The 19,279-nt window shown below is 38.4% G+C and overlaps 3 protein-coding genes across 10 annotated transcripts; 2 read left to right on the forward strand and 1 right to left on the reverse strand.

The window, feature by feature from the left end:
- The first annotated feature begins 140 nt into the window (after positions 1–140).
- Positions 141–1,321, forward strand: LOC113208630 (TP53-regulated inhibitor of apoptosis 1). Of its 2 annotated transcripts, none has more exons than XM_026425712.1 (3): positions 141–398; positions 593–746; positions 828–1,321. In XM_026425712.1, the coding sequence occupies exons 2-3, from the start codon at positions 600–602 to the stop codon at positions 918–920; spliced, it is 240 nt and encodes a 79-aa protein (XP_026281497.1). In that variant the 5' UTR covers positions 141–398; positions 593–599; the 3' UTR covers positions 921–1,321. The 2 variants fall into 2 exon arrangements, with proteins under 2 accessions (XP_026281497.1, XP_026281496.1); XM_026425711.2 differs by having other exon boundaries at positions 147–413.
- LOC113208625 (tectonin beta-propeller repeat-containing protein 2) lies at positions 1,311–9,094 on the reverse strand. Of its 2 annotated transcripts, none has more exons than XM_026425704.2 (22): positions 8,900–9,094; positions 8,382–8,640; positions 8,143–8,298; positions 7,928–8,059; positions 7,669–7,844; positions 7,428–7,563; positions 7,040–7,337; positions 6,812–6,953; positions 6,531–6,734; positions 6,261–6,382; positions 5,678–5,823; positions 5,023–5,578; positions 4,624–4,914; positions 4,327–4,526; positions 4,026–4,244; positions 3,748–3,940; positions 3,493–3,653; positions 3,232–3,391; positions 2,974–3,149; positions 2,749–2,894; positions 2,548–2,669; positions 1,311–2,447 (listed from the first exon to the last, which is right to left on the reverse strand). In XM_026425704.2, exons 2-22 carry the CDS (start codon positions 8,604–8,606, stop codon positions 2,284–2,286), a joined length of 4,125 nt encoding a protein of 1,374 aa, XP_026281489.1. In that variant the 5' UTR covers positions 8,607–8,640; positions 8,900–9,094; the 3' UTR covers positions 1,311–2,283. The 2 variants fall into 2 exon arrangements, with proteins under 2 accessions (XP_026281489.1, XP_052124593.1); XM_052268633.1 differs by lacking the exon at positions 8,900–9,094 and adding an exon at positions 8,772–8,789.
- A 194-nt stretch (positions 9,095–9,288) lies between these two features.
- On the forward strand, positions 9,289–16,371 carry LOC113208626 (zinc finger protein 658). Of its 6 annotated transcripts, none has more exons than XM_052268635.1 (10): positions 9,289–9,510; positions 10,507–10,707; positions 11,161–11,481; positions 11,577–11,837; positions 11,916–12,023; positions 12,098–12,471; positions 12,562–12,804; positions 12,884–13,258; positions 13,355–13,688; positions 13,772–16,371. In XM_052268635.1, exons 2-10 carry the CDS (start codon positions 10,546–10,548, stop codon positions 14,816–14,818), a joined length of 3,225 nt encoding a protein of 1,074 aa, XP_052124595.1. In that variant the 5' UTR covers positions 9,289–9,510; positions 10,507–10,545; the 3' UTR covers positions 14,819–16,371. The 6 variants fall into 6 exon arrangements, with proteins under 6 accessions (XP_052124595.1, XP_026281493.1, XP_026281491.1 ...); XM_026425708.2 differs by having other exon boundaries at positions 9,290–9,510; positions 10,507–10,824; XM_026425706.2 differs by having other exon boundaries at positions 9,291–9,510; positions 10,510–10,839.
- The last annotated feature ends 2,908 nt before the right edge of the window (positions 16,372–19,279 follow it).

Here is a 19,279-nt window from a genome sequence, read left to right on the forward strand (position 1 = left end):
GTTATCTTCTCAAACACGTTCCTATGAACCAAGTTTGAAAATGAGAAAAGCAGTCCAGGACAATTGTTGGGAAAGCTCAACTTTTAGAACTTGCGTGTGGAGAAGGTTAAGGTTACTTTCAATAGACTACAGAAACTGAAGGAGGAAGGTTAGAGTGTGCAGCGAGCAGACATCTATCCTGACATGTGAACTTGAATTTCATCAGATCAATTTTATTTCTTGCTTTGTCGGCCTCTACAGTGTTGAGTTGTGACAACCAATTTCCGCACAGCTATATTGTCCCAGTTTTAATCACTCCTTGTCATTGAATGTGGTCTTTGGTCTATCTTGTTAAAATCAATTCAGTACTAATCTAACCTATAGAGCCACGGTATCGTCCGTAACAGAAGCTATCCGAAGTAGGTTGTGAACAGGTAATTTCTCAAATTCTGCATTAGCATAATTGTCATGATATTTTGTGCTTTAATCATACTTTTGATATGAACTACGTAGTTTATAGTAATAGTTGGACGCTAAGATAATTATTTAATTGCAATTATCCAAGCAAGAGCAGTCTTCCTTTACTTTTCAATATCACTGTATTTGTTTACAGTTACAAAATGAATAGCGTTGGGTCAAATTGTAATGAGCTGAAACAGGAGTATGATGCTTGTTTCAATGTCTGGTTTGGAACACAGTTTCTAAAAGGAAACAACAATGAATCAATGTGTGCTCCAATTCTAAAACTATACACAGAATGTGTGAAGGTGAAGTGCCCATTCGACTCACTCCTTTTTATTAAAGTTTTAAACTATTAAAAAAATAATAACATTTCTTTTTTTCTGTAGGAAGCTATTAAAGAACTTAAGATCGACTTAAAAGAAATTGAAAGGAATGTTCTCCACACTGAGGAGGAAAAGAAAAAGCCTGGAGAAAGTTGATTTTTCTTTTTTCTATTATCAATGAATGAACATGTGCTGCTTACATTCCCAAGTTCAATATGGTCAATATTTTTGATGATTTATGAACTATTTTAATGACCTCGACAGATTCAGTGGATGTAGTAGTGGTTCGTTACACATGTTATGCAAAATAGCTTTCAAGTTGCTATTAGGTGTGCATTTTCTGTTATTTTGTCCATCTAATTGGGATCAGAAGCTGTTTTTGTGTCCGTTTTAGATTCTTACCAGATGGTTTAATTTCAATCTTGTATGGAAGTATCTGTAAAGCATCCTGTGATACTCGGAGTTTTGTGTATTTCTGTTTGTGTTTCCATTGGCTTTATAAATTTTGTATGGATTTACGCGACTTACATACAGAATACACTCACATTAGCAGAAAACGTTTAATTTATTTGTTCCAATTGACTAAAAACTAATGCCAAGAGTAAACGTATCACAGACACTAGCACACAGTTAGTTGCATCACATGCAACCCTTGAGAAAAATTCCCAAGCAGCAACTTACTACATATAAATGGTTAAAAATTTAGCACCATAGAGAAAAATAAAAAAAATTGACAAGGAGAATAGAAAACAATTGTGCATCAAAACTACAACAAAATACAAACCACAAAATTGTATAGATGCTTTCAGGATCCAGATAAATGATGGGAACAAAAAATCTTTCACAAATATGCCTAAGAGATATAACAGTGTACAAAAGTTGTCGGTCAGACATAAAATTAGAACTATAATAATCAGATCATGAACATTTGCGATTTGAAATTAAGTGTTTATAGAATTGGGGGAAAAGGAATAATTATGTAGGGGGATATTCACTTTTTGATAAACTGTACACCCAAATCAGAAGCACTCCACATCAGGATAGACATCCCAAATGTAATATAAAATAGATTTACCAAGAGTCTTTCAGATTACAAGGTGGACACAGCAAAAAAAATCACAGATCAAGATGCTTCAGGTCAAGAAAACCAATAGATTATCTTTGGAATAACTGAATTATTTGGTTTAAAAATTAAAGTATTTAACCTTGAGATAAACCCGCCCTTTCTCAAGATTTAAGGCACTAAAAATTAAGAAATAATCCCTTTTTAACAACGATAAAGATAATTAAAATGACAATTATAAATACCCTTTTACTTTTTGAGCATGTCACAGATGTTTAAAAAGTGGGAAGGAAATAACATACTCTTACCAAAATTCTATTTACAGAGATGTATTTGAACATCTCAGGTCAGTAGCATGTGACAGAAATTAAACAACCCCTTTTCATTTAAACATGAAGAAATGAATGAAGATCATAATAGGTTGAATTCTTTGGAATATAGCATTAAAAACTTAAGTTACACTACTTCCCAATCTCCTTCTTCTCCTACTGGCATATTTTCCACAAGTGCTTGAGGTATTCCTGGATTTACGCTTCCAGAATTCAGATTTACTGTTAGCTGTGTGTGTCGTAGGAGCATACCACTCTTATCAATACCCCACAGTCTATCACACATAGATGCTGAAAAAACAAAAAGAACATAGAAAATAATTTCTATATCTAAGAGGGGGAAAAAAAAAACATTTATAGAGTTTAGAAGCATTATTACTACTCTACAAACCTGTCAGGGCTTCAACAGAACCAGGTATTTTCTTCCAATAGTCTCCAATGTAATTATTTTGGGTAATACCTTGACGTCGGTACACATCTCCATCCACAGACAAAGCCCAAACTGCTGTAGCACTATTATAAAATAAAAAGCAAACATTAGAAATAATCTTTTCAAAAAAATAGCAATTTACAATCTCTACAACTTTACTACCTAACACTTAGATCTAGTGCTGTAATGCCTGTTACAGCTACCCAATCAAGACCAAGAGGGTAATCGGGAAATATAGCCTCTCTGACATAAACTTTACCCTGATTGTCTAAAGCCCAGACCATATATGTTTGTGAGCCAACAAAGACCTGTCAAACACAGATATTTCATGATATAATAAACACAGATCAAACAATAAACATTTTATCAAATGTAAAATGACAATACCTTGATGAAGAATATCTTTTTTTGTTCTTTAGAATCAGGAACACGAATCCACACAGGAGAGAAAGCAGCAGTGGCCATGGCATGGGGAGAACTGACAGTCATGTGCATATTACCTACAGTGTCACAAGCCCATACAACATCCAGTCCACATGACACATGACTTAAATGCACATCCTCTGGAATTTAGATCAAAAAGTAAAATATGCCAACTACCGCAGCAATTAAATCAATTCACATCACATGTTTCAGGACACAAACCTATTTGCACAAGGCTCAACTCTGTCCAATTGTTGCCCTCCAAACAAGTGTCACTTAGCCCTTGACGGATATAAATTTTCCCTGAAGACGTGAGCAGCCATAACGCTTGGGAGGATGAAGCAAGACAAACAGCACCCTCTGACGTTGGTAAAGGTATTAGCTTAAAGAGAAAAACAAATTAATACAAACTCAAGGTTACTGTAATTCTAATTTGAGTTAATTATGTTTATGAGTGAACAAATATTGATAAGAACTATGTACCTCTATGTTCTTGCGGTTGTATGGCTGGGAGCAAAATAAATCTCCGTTGGCTGAAAGTAACCATAGCTGTCCACCACTTTCAAAAATACCCTCTGCTGTTACTGTCTGCCATTTTATACTGGTCGGAGACCCCTTAACTTTTATTTTTGTCCAAGAATGACCTAAGTATTTAGAGACATACAATACAACATTAAATTCAAAAATATAATTTACGATTGTAATAGATTGCAACTTGAAGTGTACTTTGAAATATACCTGTAATCTTTGATTTGTTAGCATGCAAAGTATTAGAATTATGCTGAAGAATCCAAACTGAATCTTTGCCTGAACCAACACATGATATTGGTCCATGACGACTAGGCAAAGCTGGGCGCAAATTTTTTGTTAGTGTTGTTCGCAATCTTTGGAGCGGTGAAGTCTGTTGAAATATGTAGTCACTTATCAAAACCTGGGAACAGTAAGAAAATATCTTAAGCTGACAATCCACTTGAAGGCTCTTGCACTTAGTACTATGTTTCTTGCTTTTTGCCTACCTGCCACCAGTGTGGTTCATGCTCCATGTGATCAACTGAGAACATCACTGTGTCATTGTTGTCCACAATCCAACCAGTTCTCTGAGATCCAAGTGATATGTCAACAACACTTCCAGGAATAGGTATGTTCACACGCTTCCAATCAACACCCTCAGGCCTAGCAGATGAAACACCTAACCGAGCATAGACCTCACCAGTAGACGCCAATAGCCACACAATCTAAAAACAATAATTAAAATACTCAAGTAATGCACTTTACAAATTTAACTTCAGTAAAAATTGATAAAAACTTAATTCTGACTTGGGAGAAGCACACAATCTTAACTGCAGACCATTCACAAGGCTTATTTATGGTTGTCAAATCTGATGTGGGACTGCTTTTACTTAGTCCTTTCTGACAGAAAATATCACCGTCCAGAGATATAAACCATGCGCAATTGTCTGCTACAGCAATGCTTCGTACACTTGTAGCTACTTCTAACCATTCTTCTCCATGAGGACCTGGTAGAAAGAAGCAAGAGAACAGAAAAGGCTTACAACACAGTGGTTCCTAAAAAAGGGTATGAATTGAGATAGTATTTTAATTTGTCTGCTTTACCTGAAGAGGCAGGATTTTTCAATGCATACGCTACATTGTTATGTAATCTCCAGACACAACTTGTATTGGGAGAAAGTGCGAGTTGTGATGCTTTGCAATCAGCTATCTGCCACTTTAAGCCAAGTCCTCCCAAACCACAGTAATGGACTGTATCATGGTTATCAATTGCCACCAAGTAGTGACTAGAGACAGCAAGCCAAACAGTAGGTTTTGGAGTGCTGAACTGCAACCATCCACTGGCTTCCATAGCTTCCTTCTGTAGAGAGACATTACCTGATTCTTCTCTAGGGGCTATAAAAAATAGTTAGCTTTTAATGTTTAGTTAGTCATAATGACAACAATTAAGAACCAATCAAATTTTGAAATTTTTAGCTGTACAAAGAATTACTATAAACTTACAGGGAAGTTCCAGATCCAATGATGAATGCCTACTGGGAAGCTGGCTACTTCCTGAGGGAGGTCCATAGCTTAGAATACTACTGAGTGAAGTTATTTTCTCATCATGGAAACTTTCAATACCATCAGAGATAATTTTCAAGTTTTCAAAACCACTGAAGCTCTGCAAAGTACTTTCCTCAGAACATGCAGTTAAATTACTATCTAATATGTCATCTTCAGGCATTGTTTCATTTGTTGTTTGTTGAGTATCCAAATCCACCACTGAAATAGCTTCCAAAGATTGTTCATCATCTAATGGAATACCAAGCTCCACCTCTAAATTATATTTCTTTGCTAGCAACCGTTCCTTGGCAGCTAGAGCTTCTTCAATCTCTTGCTCATTTCGTTGTTGCAGAGTAACAAAATTTTCAAATTTAGATAGCTTGAGAGTAGATTCTGATATAGACTGTAATGCAAGTCCATAAAAACTTTCCTCCAAACCAAAGTTTTCATTACAAGCATTTTCTTGCCCAGAGGTTGTTTCAAGTTTCTTTAAAATGTCATTTTCTGATTTTGACTGATAAATATCACAAAAGATCACAATGAATGAAATATTGATTCTAACGGGATAAACAGGAGACATAAACAAACAAATAGAAAAGCTGCAAACACTTACTTGTGCATCAACAGAAGATCGCCGGGATGTGTTCACACTTACGTTGCTCCACTCACTGCTAGCATCCACTTGTTCTCCGGGCCATACTTCATCATTCTCTGAGGTTGTTGACACAACACTTGTAGTGTCTGATCCAGACTCAGTGCCTGTAAAATGTATTAGAAATAGAAGATAGAAACCAATCTTAAAGCTGTTTGCACAAACTGCGTGTGAACTGAAAACAACAGGTGTTGCACAAATATTTATGAGATAAAGAACAACATTGCTATAAGAAGAATACCACTGTAGTTAAGGTTAAACTTCATCCAAAGGAAATTTTCGCCTGATCCAAAGTACCACGCCATGTTGTATGACTTTTTTGAAGAAAATGATGTAGCAAGATGAAATTCTTTATTTGTACACAAAGAGAAAGCATTGCTCCCTCTGTGAGGAAACCTTCAGTTAATTTTAGAGCATTGGCACAGTGCCAGACAGAACGTACAGACAACTAACCCCACTCACAATATGGCAGGCAGCAGGTTACAAACCTAAGAGTTACTTCAAGTGTTTCTCTTAATCTTATATAATTACGATTATGGTTTACCTGTTTTTGCTAAAACTCCTGGTTTCTTCCTTATCTTTTTAATTTTTCTTCTTGGTTGGAACACAACTTCTTCAAACTGCTCTTGACCAATTTTATCCAGCATTTCTGAATGCAATGATGTGCTGTAATTATTGTTATACCAGATTACATTAAAATTAAAAATTATGGAAAATATTAAAGAGAGGGATTTAATAGGTAAAATGACACTATAATTTATAAGAATTTTTGACATTTTGTCGTAATTGTTTGGCTACAACTCATTTCACTCACCCAACTTGAGCAGTTACACCACTTCTTTGAGCCGTGCTATAAACCTCCTTTTGTGCGGGACTTAAAACGACAGAATCTGCATTAACATGAAGTTCTGGTATGCTCTCGGTTGTAGCAAGATCTAAAGTATCCAAGGATAAAACAGGAGGAAGTTCCTGAGCTTCCATGCATTCTGACACCTGTTCTCCATCACTTGAGCCAGAGCTGAATAAAATAATGCGATCGAACTCATTATCTACGCAATAAGAAAGTTGTGGAGACAATTTATTAGACTGCTTTACCTTCGGGTTGGAGAGAAAATTGGTGAAAGCTTTTTAATTGGAATCACAGATGTAAAAGAAGCATCTCTTATTTTTGCAGTAAGTTCTAGAAATTGATTAGTTATTGCTCCCCCTATTGCTGAAGCCGAGTCTTCTAAATGTGCTAGAAATAAAAGGGATTTCTTATCAATGGTCATTAGAATAACAGGTGAAAACATCCTACAGAGAATGCTGTTTCTAATCACTTACTGACTGTTGACTTCTCAGGACTAAACCCTATGCGCATGATATGGCGCTCTCCTTCCAATATAAATATTTCTGATTTTGTTACACACAGAGCAGATATTTTCTGAACATCATACAAAGCCCCAACAACACTTATTGAATTAGGATCTAATATCAGAAGAGCATCAGAGGTGTATGTGACTAACAGACAGTCTCTAAACATCAGAAGTGGGCCAAGCTGCAGATCACCACATGACTGTCTTCCTCTTGATTTTGTTGGATTCAAAAGTGGAATGAGATATTGTTGACCAAGCACAGAGTCCTTAAAAAATAAAAAAAAAGGCAAATGATACCATTTTTTTTTTGGTTTAAAGACATACTAAATACAGATATGTAGAAAAGAATTAATTACTTTGAACATTAGTGTCTTTTCAACAACGCCATCCTTGTTTGCTGTCCAGATTCTTAATCCAGGTCTACTGCAAAATACTACTGGGAATCGTGGGTTTTCAGAGTTGTTAAAAAAAGTTGCACCCATTTTCCCCAATCTATAACATTTAGAAAAGAAAAAAAAAAACAAACAAAGAGTCAAAGGTAAAATTTGGTTTTGATAATGAGGATTGGAATACAAATCAAGCAGTGATAATACTAACGTCTTTCTTTCTTTGTTGCCAACTTGGGATACTTTCCAAGTACCTCCACTGGCATTTTTAAAGCACAATATGGTCCTAAATAAAGTTGACACCAGAAGAAGCTGATTGTTTGAATTGTAGCTGAGCTGAACAACTTCATATTTCTCATTAAGAATCTCCACTGATTTGCTGAGATGCTGAGCATATAAAATTTCTTCTATTTCATTTCTTATAAAAACAATCTTTCTTACTTTAAATAGAAGATTAAATTCATACTTACCATGTAAAAATCAATTTCAGTCAGGACAATTATGCCTTTCTGATCTCCACTAAACAACTTCATACCATTTGGGCTCCATTCTATGGCTGTTATGGGCGTAGAATGTAGGTCTCCTACTGTATATCGCTCAATCTAATAAAATAAAAAAAATAAAAAAATTAAAAAAGAATAGTATTACTACAGATCAATACTTTAAAACAGTAACATAACAGTACCTGCTTTTTGGAATTTGTCTTAAACAAATCTGGAATGTCATTAGGTGCAGCTTTGGGAACCAGAAACACTGATACAACCCCTGTGCTGGTTCCTGCTGCAATCATGAAGTCTACTGTGGAAGTCACACTAACACATGTTATCGAGCACATGGTGTTCTATTAGCAGAAGAAGAAAATACAATTAGATTATGAGAAAAGAAGTATGAAATAACCCAACACAGTCTCAGAGGAGAAGGTACCTCACAACGCAATCGTTGAAGCTCATTGGTAAGTCTATTGTACCAGTACACAAGGCCATGATTTGTTCCAATTGCTAGATAATCTGGTATTGCAGCTATGCACGTAAAATTAAGGTCACCAGTAAAAAGTCCTCTTTGTGCTTTGGGTGGAATTTGTCCAAGCAAAGAAGATAGTGGTGCCCACTCACGGAGCATGCAATCATCTTCAGATATTGGATCAACCATTCTGAATGAATAAAGATGCAATACAAACCAGCGGCTATCAACAGAAGAAAATGAAGCATAGGTCAGATGTGAATGACAATTGATAAAATTAATATGTTATAGCAGAACCTTGTATTATTTTTATGTTTTAATTAATAAATAAGTGTAATTTTCTTGGACATGTACAGCTTATGAAGTGGGAAGTCTTCAAAATACTTATGCACAGTAGCCTCAAATTTGCAATTAAAATAAAACGTAAGAACAGTTCTCCTTTATTCACCGACACATTCTATTAGCATTCAATAGGTTATCACCTTCACATTTCAAAATTGATTTGAAGTGCAAGTAGCTGCCATCATCAGAAAAATCAAGTCAAGATGCAGTGTATGAAATTTCATTTTCCACAGAGGCAAGATACAGCAGGTATTCTGTTTTTAAGACGAAGAACATCTATTTGTTATTGTTTGTTCTGGCACAGCAGAGAGAGATTTCCCTGCACACCCCTCCACCCTCACTCTCCTCGCCCCCTCACCCTCCCCACCCTCCCGAACGCAAACAGTTCGAGATTCTATGACGTAAGAATGAATACGCGGGAAATGATTAAATGCGCCAAGACTGTTATTTATCGGACTAGAATTGAGCAGTTTTAAGCCAAAGGTTATTTTTGAAGAAAAATTTCTCTTGTTTCATTTCTTTTAGAAGAAATTGGGAGTTTTCTGGGGCAAATTTACGAGTAAAAGCCAAGAGCTAGGTTATTTCGATATATATCGACACAAAACACCAGAGAACAAAGCGGAGACTTTCTGAAGCATACGTTACAAATGGAGGCGATGCCGTTTCAGTCAGTGGAAATTGGGTTATGTTTCTTTGTTTAAAATATACCTAACCGTGTGTTTGTTTTACCCTTGGATGACATGAAGTGAAGGTAATAATTATAATAATATATGTGGTAGATTTGCGTCCCCCGCAATCTCTAGATGGAGACGCGTTCTTGTGCCACCGTCAGCTTGGCTTGGTGTACGCCGCGGTTAGCTTGGCCTATGCTAAGCCTAGCGAGCGAAGCACTCGGCTTCCATTTTATGCGTTTCGAAGTTTGCCAGAATACCATTATGAGGTGGATACTGCCTTATTATCGTCGTAGTGTGAAGGTCTTTCTTGTTGGCGTTTGCTAATCACTGTTTGTTATTTAATGTAAGTCTTATTATTTTGAAAGAGGGTTATGTTAATGTTCAAGGACCATATAACCTACACCAATTATCATCGAAACCCAAGCGTCTCTGTCTGTTGGACGTAACGCGCATTAATATTGCAGAATAAGGTTTCTGAACGTATCTCTTTTTGCACTTTATCTAGATTTTTATGAGTTTTATCGTTAACTACAGAATTATCCCGGGTTTTCGGAAATAAACATAACCCCATTGGAATGTTTACCACTGGTAGAATTGGCTTGGGACGATTTTTTCGCAACACTCTTCTTCGTCGGTTTTTTATAAATCTAGATTTTTCTAGTTAATAGTATGTTCCAAACTAATTTGTGGGTGTATTAAGCTTTACCTGTCTATTTTGACATCTTCTGTCAAATGTGACTTGAGAGGTTAAATTTGTCAATGACATTTATTCTACCATAAATGATCTGTTCACTGATCAACTGCAATCCTGCTGTTAGAATATTGTTCCTTTTTTTTAAAATTTGCGTTTTTGTCTTTAGTTTACTGAATTTTTAGTTTTTCAGTTAAATCTTTTGTTTATATTTTTCTGACCTTACCTCCTACCTGGGAAATTTATATTTATTTGACTTTGCTTATATGAATGATGGATCTATTTTAATTCCAAGAATTCAGCGGTCAATTTTGCTGTTCATGTTGGGTATTATAGCTATCTACCACAATACCACCTCATATTGTTTTGACTTATGTTGCAGCAGTATTGTGCTACATCAGAAATTCGTTTTGGCTGAGCCATGGCAGACTCAGCTGAAACTGAGCCCCAGTGGACAGTTAGTTGGGTGACAGAGGACGATGATGAAGAAGATGAGGAAGAAGAAGCAGTCCCAGGGGCTGGAGTTGATGGGGAGGTCATATTTGGAGTCACGTCAGACTGTATTCAGTTGCCGCAAGACCAGGTAGTTGTAACCTCAGCGGGCCTAAGTGGTCTAGCTGGATTAGCAGGATTGACAGGTTTGAAACCGTCTCCTGTATTTTTGGATGATGCCCACCATGAAGTTGTTGTCGGTGGAGATGTAAGTCTCTTAAATGTATGTCATATTCTCTTTTCCTCCTCTTTTGGTACTTTATTTTAGTATTGGATCTACATTTCAAAGACTTCATTATTGGGCTCCTTAAAGAAGACTCAATTTAAACTCTCATTGACTTTTGGTCAGGTTGTTTTGTAAATGCTGATTGCAGCTTTGCTATTTCACTAATCCCTTCTGTGCTGTACATTTCATGCATCTGCCAAGATTAGCAGCATTCATTCCTTTAAAAGCTTGTTTAATGAAACACTTTTATAGATCCAATACGTTAATATATCTATGAACTCGAACTGACTCATTTCTTATTTTTATTTAACATAACAGGTAATTGCTGGAGGAGACATTGTTAGTGGTGAACAAGTTATAACTGGTGATCAGATAGTCACAGATGGGGAAGTTATAACCGGCGGAGATATTATGTCAGGGGACGATGTTATCACTGGTGAAGATGTCATCACAGAAAGTGAAATAATGACTGGAGAAGAAGTTATCACTGGAGGAGATTTAGTAGATGGGGAAACTGTTGTGGATTCTTCTGGAGGTCAATACCAGTATCAAGACCCTGAGCTCTTTGGTGTTCAAGTTATTGAAGAAGAGGTCATCAGTGAAGCATGGGAAACTGGACAAACAGGCCATGATGGTCAAGTAGGTGTCCTTTCTTACTGTATTAGCTTTAACAAACCATCTTTAACACATTGAATGTAGGCCCTCTAAACTGTTTCCATGTTCAATTTATTCAGGTTTTAGTCTCTACAGTCAATGTTCAATCAGAGTGGGGAGAGGCTGGAACAGAAGATGATATGTTAGTACCCCTGCCTCAAGACCAACAAACTGGGGCGAGCCAAGTTAGACCATATCCCTGTGACTTTTGCTCTCGCCGATTCTCTAAAAAAGCAAATCTTATGAATCACATGGTTGCTCACCAAGTGGAGCGCCCTTATGGTTGCAATTTATGTGGTGCAAGATATCGTCGTAAATGTGATTTGCACAACCATTTGAAGGTATGTACTCTAAAGTTGCCACATCCATGGTTAATTAAGTTAATTGAAAGTGCTCAACTTTTCAAAATTCATTTCCAGATACATGCATACGCTCCTGAAGCAGCAGAGCAACAGGAGGAAGATGAGGATGATCCAATGTCCCCCCCACACAGTTTAGACACTCGCATGGTTGGGAGACAAAAACAGGTAAAATTTTCAATCCGTTGTTGTTTCCCCTAATTTTACCACCTTGTGCTTATTATTTTTTCATTGGTCTAAAGGTTCCTGGACCTCCAAAACGAAGGCGTGTTGCTGAAAGCTTTGGTGAACCAGCTGAACCAAGAGGCAAAAAGAAACCTGGCAAGAAACCTGGTAAACCTAAGGGAGCTGGGCCGGGGCGTAAGAAACTCATTGCTGGCGATCGGCAGCCCCGCTCTTCTTACGTTGATGAAGATATGCGACTCATGACCGAATTAGCTTCACGCGGTGGTGGAGATGAGTCCAATGGCTACTACATAAATGGGGCAGTTGAGGAACAGAAAGCACCTGAGCCTATTCCGCCTCAGTGGCCTGTCACTGATCCTAGTCGCCCTTATGTGTGCCAGCATTGCGGAATTGGATTTGCTCGAGCTAAAGCACTTGGATCTCATGCAAGGTATAATCTATTGACGTATTCTATTGGTTCTGACTTATTTTTTCTTTTCCTGTCTCTCCTTAAGTTTACTAATATTTTCTAATATTTCAGAATTCATGCTGGTGATAGTCCATTTGAATGTTCATCATGCGGAGAAATGTTCTGGGATGTACATTTGCTACGTGAGCATACCAGGCTGAAACACCCTGGTGCAGGTGTAAAAGTTGAACGTGAGGAGGAGGAAGAGGAGATCACTGATCGTCCATATACAGGAGATGAGCGTTTTGGCAACTTTAGATGTCAGACTTGCGGTCTTGAGTTCCACAGACAGGATCTCCTTAAGAAACATGCTAGGTTCGTATCTATTTCTCTCTGCATTTAACATTTATACATGCTCATGCATGTATATTAATAATTACAATGGTTTGCGTAGGTTACACATGAAGATGGACATGGGTCCTCCTGAACCAGAAATGGAAGGTGGATCTGGTCGAGTTTACTCTTGTGGAGTCTGTGGTCAATCATATAGCTCTCGAAGAGCTCTTCTGGCCCACACAGAGTCTCACTCTCGCTATCAGCCTCATCGCTGCATGTTGTGCGGTCAAGGTTTCCCAGATGACCAATTGGTTGCTGCCCATGTGCGTGAGAGACATGCTGGTGCTATACCAGCCAATGCTTGCCAACTGTGTGGAAAAACTTGTAAGGATCGTAGGGCTCTTCAGAAACATTCTTGGGTTCACTCATCAGAACGATCATACTCTTGCCCTAAGTGTGACAAGCGTTTCCATTCTAGAGCAAGGCTTCGAAGGTATGCATCTCGGAAATCGATTACTCTATTTTACTTTGTATATATTCATTAGAAAAGTATTTTTTTGCTTAATCATGGTGATTTTTGTTATTCTAGACATATGGTTTCTCACCGTGAACGAGTTCTTACTTGTGCTGAGTGTGGCGCTACCTTCCCTGATGGGCGGTCTCTTGTAAATCACCGCTTGGCTGTACACAGTCAAAGAGATGCCGCGGGTCGCTTGTTTCAATGCCGCGACTGCGGCAAAACCTTCGGATCCCGGAGTAGTCAACAAATCCATATTCGGATTCACACTGGAGAACGACCCTATGCTTGCCGCTTCTGCTGGAAAGCTTTTGCTGATGGCGGAACACTCCGCAAACATGAACGCATCCATACTGGTGAAAAGCCATATGCTTGCCCAATTTGTCCAAGAGCATTCAATCAAAGGGTAAGATATCATATGGTAGTATTGTGCATTTTGTGGAAACACTGTTCGCAGTTCATAATGGGTATTTGTTTTCTTTGCTCTAGGTTGTGTTGAGGGAACATATCCGAGCTCATCACTCAGGGCCCGACCCAAAGCATGGAGCAGGCGGTGGAGGGTATGTTTGTAAAGTTTGTGGAATGGCACTTATTACTTCAGAAGATCTTTGTTTGCACTTGGTGAAGCATTCAGATGAAAATACTGCTCGTCATCGTAAACCTGCTCTTGCTCCTCGCAAGTACAAGAGGCGACGTAGGCTAAAGCCCCATGAAATGGAATATGGTAATGATGGTTCACCTGATGATCCTGATTCAGATGCGTCCACAACAGGGGGTAGAAAATTAATTAAGCCTGAACCAGATTATGATTCAGTTGTTCGAACATTTGATGCTGCCATGGATACCATCAATTCCATGGTAGGTAGGACCAAAGTAAAGAAGAAGCGTAAGATGAAACACACAGGACCTCCAGCTGATCTGCACGAACCCGGCTCCAGTCTGGTTGAGCCACCTGCTCTTCTCGGTCCTCAATCAAGAATAGATGATAATGGAATGAGGTCACCAAGTGCTATCCGAATTAGGCCAAGAATAAAGAATGTTTCAGCTGCTCAACGAACTCCTGTAAGGCCTCCTAAAGCAACTAAGTCATCACCATCACCGATGTCTCCTCCTCTTGCTCCACCTCCATTAGAAGACCATCTGCTCTCTTCACCGCCCCCACCACCAACACCACCACCACCTTCAACAACTGAGGATCCATTTAAAGTAAGAAAAGGGCCAAGAACTAAAAATGTCAACTACCATCATGAAAAGAGACCAGCCAAACCCCCTCCAGCTAAGTTTCCAAAAGAGCCAAAGACTCCTAAGGTTCGAGGTCGAAAGCCCATACGGAAGCCCAAGTTTCTTACTCAGAATGGAATGCAAGATAAGAAAGCAGCTGCTAGTGCTGAAACAACAGTTTATGTAGAGAGTGTAAAGGTTGAACCTGTTGCACAAGTCAAAGAAGAAGCAAAGGAAGAATTTAAATGTGAAATCTGTGGGGAAATTTTCTACACTAGACCTGAGTTGCTGTTTCATGTTTCTATCCATATTTAATGCTTTGTATGTAGTGAGAAGTCGAGAGCTATTTTTAGTCCCTTGTTTGTGTGACTTTCTTTATTTTCCTCTGTCACTGTATTTCTTAGTTTTCATTAGATGTATAGATCTTATCTGTAAATAACTATTGAAATACAAGGGAAGAGACTTTTGTAGTATGTTTTACTCGGTTCAGTTTTAATTTTGAAGTTCTATACACTTGTCTGACTTGTCTTCTTACAAGTATCTTTTATGTAAGTGGCGATGGGACTTCATGAAGGTGTCAGTGCAAACATTCCTTTCGTCACTACACTCCTGTATTGTGGATTTTGCCCAGGCATTGTGTTTGTGTGTTATGTAGTACAACTTTTATAAATTGTTGTAAATCTTGTGAGAAAAATAGAAACGAGGTTAATGCTGGTATGAATCAATTCAGTACCTGCCTCAAAATATTATATCTATCTTATATTTTATTTTAGGCCTTGGTTGTTAATCTTACTGTTGTGTATATAAACATTTAGAGTTTGAGGTGAATATAAAAATGTTTTATTGTGGGAAACTGCTTAACATACACCCACTAATTTGTGCTGCTTATGAAATTATATATTGCACTTACAAGAAGGCACTAGACACTAGATAGTAGGTATAGTTAATATCAGGACTTGATCCATTTAAATCTTATTGGATCTCATTGTTTACTTTCTCACTTGTTTTCATAGTGGTATGAACCAGAGAAACTACACTGTTGCACTGTGTCTGGTCCATAAATACTTTAGTTGCCTCTTATTTATTAGGTTGTGTACGCCTATGTCTTGTACAATATGCAGGTGAACTTTCTCATGTTTGGAACTATGTATATATTATACATTTCTTTTTGTTAGTACAACTCTTAGCTTTTACCTTTGTACAGTACGTTTACTCTTTCTATTCTTGATTGCTCTACACCTGCAGTGTGTTTCTATTACCCCTCATTTCAGACAGCAGAACCAGACTTTTTTTTTAAATCTAAAGTTTACTCTGTGCCACATTTTTATCAAGCAGTTAGATTTTTCTGAATCTATTTGTTGTTTTGTAACAGAAGCTTTGATTTTGTGCATATGTGGGCTAAGAGTCTGCATTTACTCTCTTGGGTAGAGAATGGAGTGGTCTCCACTTCAATAAATGCAGGTGTTAACAATCTGCACATCATAGTCTGCACATTAGCCTTTAAGCTTCAGCAGGTTTTATTTTTCAACAAATTGTAACTTTGTAGATTATTGCATGTTGAATGCCTCTTGATTATGATAACTATTTAGTCCATGGTATTTCAAAATTTCAAGTAATTTCTTGTAAAATTTCTAGTTGATTTTACATCCTGTATACACTATTCTTGTTCAAATAGTTCCTTTCTTTTGCTGTAAACAGGTTCAGGACTCAGTGTGGCAATTACTTAATGAGTTTCCTGAATTTAAGTGTTTGGCTCTGATTCAACTCTGAAGATTTAATAAATATTGATTATGCTAAGTTTAAACACAATGTACCTTTAGCTTGCAGATTGTCTTATTCATTAACAATAAATGTGCTAATTCAACTCAGTTCTATACTTTCCAATATTTTCCAGCAGTTTTTCCCATGTTTTGCAACACATTATTGAGCTAGAAGATGATGCCCCGACTCTCCGACAGCGTAATCTAATGACTTTAGGGGCTCCTATTACCACTGAATGTAGCAACGGTAACAACTTTAATAAGTTATTTCTACAACTACAAGTTATTTCAATAGGCGACCACGCATGGAAAAAAAAAAAAAAATCTGCGAGTAACTGTTTTTGGTAAAAGTCTGTCGTCAGCGACTCCGTAAGGTCCACACAGAAAACAGAGGCCACAGACCCCCAGACACACGCATCAGCAAACTCGAGGCCCACGAGCCAGAACTCGCGAGTGGATTACCTGAAGTTGAAGTTGAAGGCGCTGTAGCCCACACCACCACCATTGCCATTGGCAAGCGAGGCGGGCTTGCCTACCCCCAGGCGTCCTCGGCCACATCTCTGGGGTTCCCCGAGCCCTAGGACTGCGGCTACAAGTTGCATGGATCGGGAACTCAGAAGGTGTGGGCCACGATGTGTCCTCGTCTGATCAGAACTGCCGTAATTAATTTTCGCTCGCCCAAAACATTGGGCCCCGGTAAGTCAAGTTAAATCAAGCCATTGCTAAAGATTGCCCAGACTGCCGTGCCGCGTCCCCGCCCCCGCCTCTCCTCACCCCCCTCATGGAAAAGTAAATAAACAGCGAAAATCGGCGTCTTCTGCTCAATACCGTCTATACCTACCCAAATTTATCATAGGACTTAAACCGCAACAGAACATAATTTTACTGTAGGCAGCGTCGCGTTTTTCTGTCAATCTCAAGGTATAGTGCCCTTTATGGTGTCCAGGATATTTAATTGTTCTGTTCCGGTTATATTGTAGGAGGTTAGTTTGCTACACAGTATTTTTAGGATATTTTTGGAGGCAGAGTAAATGATGCCCGTTATTTAAACTTAGCTCAGTGTAGGCTTTGTTGAAAAGGTGTTGAATGGGTACACTCCTCCCTTCCATGCAGTATGTTAAATATTGTAGGTAATTTGTTCAGGGTAGTGTGCAGAGGGATATGTTATGTACACTTAAAACATGAGTCCAGTGCCAAATTATTTATTCATTTTTATTCGTAATGTAGTTTGACAGAGAGCATTACATGTCGATATACACGATAGCATGTACTATTCAAAAAGTTAGTAAAACCATTATTAAAAAGCTCTTCTATTGAGAAGGGCTCCATTATTAGTAAACACCTCTTTAGCACAGCTTACTATCTTTTTTCTTTTTTCATGTTCTTGATTTCCTGAGGGAGGTGGTTGAATAGTCCACTTCCAATATGGATTAATTTTCCAAATTCACCATGGTATTTCTGTCTGTGGAAGTCTTTTTTCCCTCAGAAAGAAATACCTTGGTAAAATGAGTCACTATAGTATGAGTAAAGTTACATTAATATTTGATAATTGTTGAGTAATAAATGAAAGCAAAAATAGCGCTAAAAGTACCATTTAATATGATTGCAGGAACACGGCCCGGAAATGTTCTTGAGGCATGAGGAAAGAAGTCTATTGAGTCATTTTACTTGAAAGTATAGGTGAGTTGACATGACAGTAACTAACTCTGGTCCAATTTGTCTCTGTTCAGACTCTATGAGAAGCTCCCTTTGGTCACGCTTTGCTGCATCAAAGGACGTTTCTTGATGGTTTTGGATTGTGCCTTGGTTCTTCCCTCACGATTTGAATCCTCCCCCGTCAAAATTCAGGCAGATTTGTTATCATGAAAAGTGTCTTTTAAAATCTTGACATGTTGGAAAATTGCTGGAGTTGGTTTTGATTGGTCAGGCAGACTCCCCTTCACTTGCTCTGTCTAAATAGCAGTGGTGCCAGACCCTCTGCAGCAGAGTTCTTAGTAAGTCGTGCGCCTTCCTTAGGTAGGCATAGTTTCGAAAGTCCACCGCTTAAAACTCAAGTTTCTGTGAACAGGGGTGGTTTCTGGCGGAACTCAAAGTAGTTTTGTGGTCCCCTGGTTCATCCCTGTCGATTCCACTACTTTTCCATCAAAATCCGGACCATCAATTTTCGCTAAAAATAGGAAGGCTATAGCTGGAAATGGTTGCTATTGGTCCGACAGCATCCTCTTTCAATCTCTCCGTCAAAATTTCACGCCACCGGGCCATTTTAAGTGAGTTACGCCTGTTTTTGGATCTGTTCTCGGTTCGCCTGCGAGGTAGGCAGCCCATCGTACGCTGCCCGCCAGATTCAAAAGACCACCCTTAAAACGCAAGTTTCTGCGGACTGGGGTGTTTTCTGACGAAACTCAAAGTAGTTTTGTGGTCCCCTGGTTCATCCCTGTCGATTCGTCGATTCCACTACTTTTCCATCGAAATCCGGACCCATCAATTTTCGCTAAAAATAGGAAGGCTATAGCCTTTGTAAATTTGGCCAAAAATGATAAAAATTAAAATCGCAGGAAATGGTTGGTATTGGTCCGACAGCATCCTCTATCAATCTCTCCGTCAAAATTTCACGCCACCGGGCCATTTTAAGTGAGTTACGCCTGTTTTTGGATCTCTTCTCGGTTCGCCTGCGAGATAGGCAGCCCATCGTACGCTGCCCGCCAGATTCAAAGGACCACCCTTAAAACTCAAGTTTCTCTGGACAGGGGTGGTTTCTGGCGGAACCTAAGGTAGTTTTGTGGTCCCCTGGTTCATCCCTGTCGATTCGTCAATTCCACTACTTTTCCATCGAAATCCGACCCATCAATTTTCGCTAAAAACACAAAGGCTATAGCCTTTGCATATTTTGCCAAAAATGAAAAAAATAAAAATCGCTGGAAATGGTTGGGATTGGTCCGACAGCATCCTCTTTCAATATCTCCGTCGAAATTTCACGCCGCCGGGCCATTTTACGTGAGTTACGCGTGTTTTTCTC

This window comes from Frankliniella occidentalis, unplaced genomic scaffold (genome assembly GCF_000697945.3).
Source record: "Frankliniella occidentalis isolate FOCC.00 unplaced genomic scaffold, Focc_3.1 Scaffold73, whole genome shotgun sequence".
Lineage (NCBI taxonomy): Eukaryota > Metazoa > Arthropoda > Insecta > Thysanoptera > Thripidae > Frankliniella > Frankliniella occidentalis.

Bases quoted from the DNA above. Each gene is read 5' to 3' on its own strand.
- LOC113208630 (XM_026425712.1), top strand. From the start codon at position 600: ATGAATAGCGTTGGGTCAAATTGTAATGAGCTGAAACAGGAGTATGAT. The intron at 747-827 runs GTGAAGTGCCCA...TTTTTTCTGTAG, and splicing joins TATACACAGAATGTGTGAAG to GAAGCTATTAAAGAACTTAA.
- LOC113208625 (XM_026425704.2), bottom strand. From the start codon at position 8,606: ATGGTTGATCCAATATCTGAAGATGATTGCATGCTCCGTGAGTGGGCA. The intron at 8,299-8,381 runs GTACCTTCTCCT...TTCTGCTAATAG, and splicing joins TTCAACGATTGCGTTGTGAG to AACACCATGTGCTCGATAAC. The intron at 3,150-3,231 runs GTTTGTGTCCTG...TCTAAATTCCAG, and splicing joins GTTGAGCCTTGTGCAAATAG to AGGATGTGCATTTAAGTCAT.
- LOC113208626 (XM_026425706.2), top strand. From the start codon at position 10,546: ATGGCAGACTCAGCTGAAACTGAGCCCCAGTGGACAGTTAGTTGGGTG. The intron at 11,838-11,915 runs GTATGTACTCTA...ATTCATTTCCAG, and splicing joins ATTTGCACAACCATTTGAAG to ATACATGCATACGCTCCTGA. The intron at 12,805-12,883 runs GTTCGTATCTAT...TGGTTTGCGTAG, and splicing joins CTCCTTAAGAAACATGCTAG to GTTACACATGAAGATGGACA.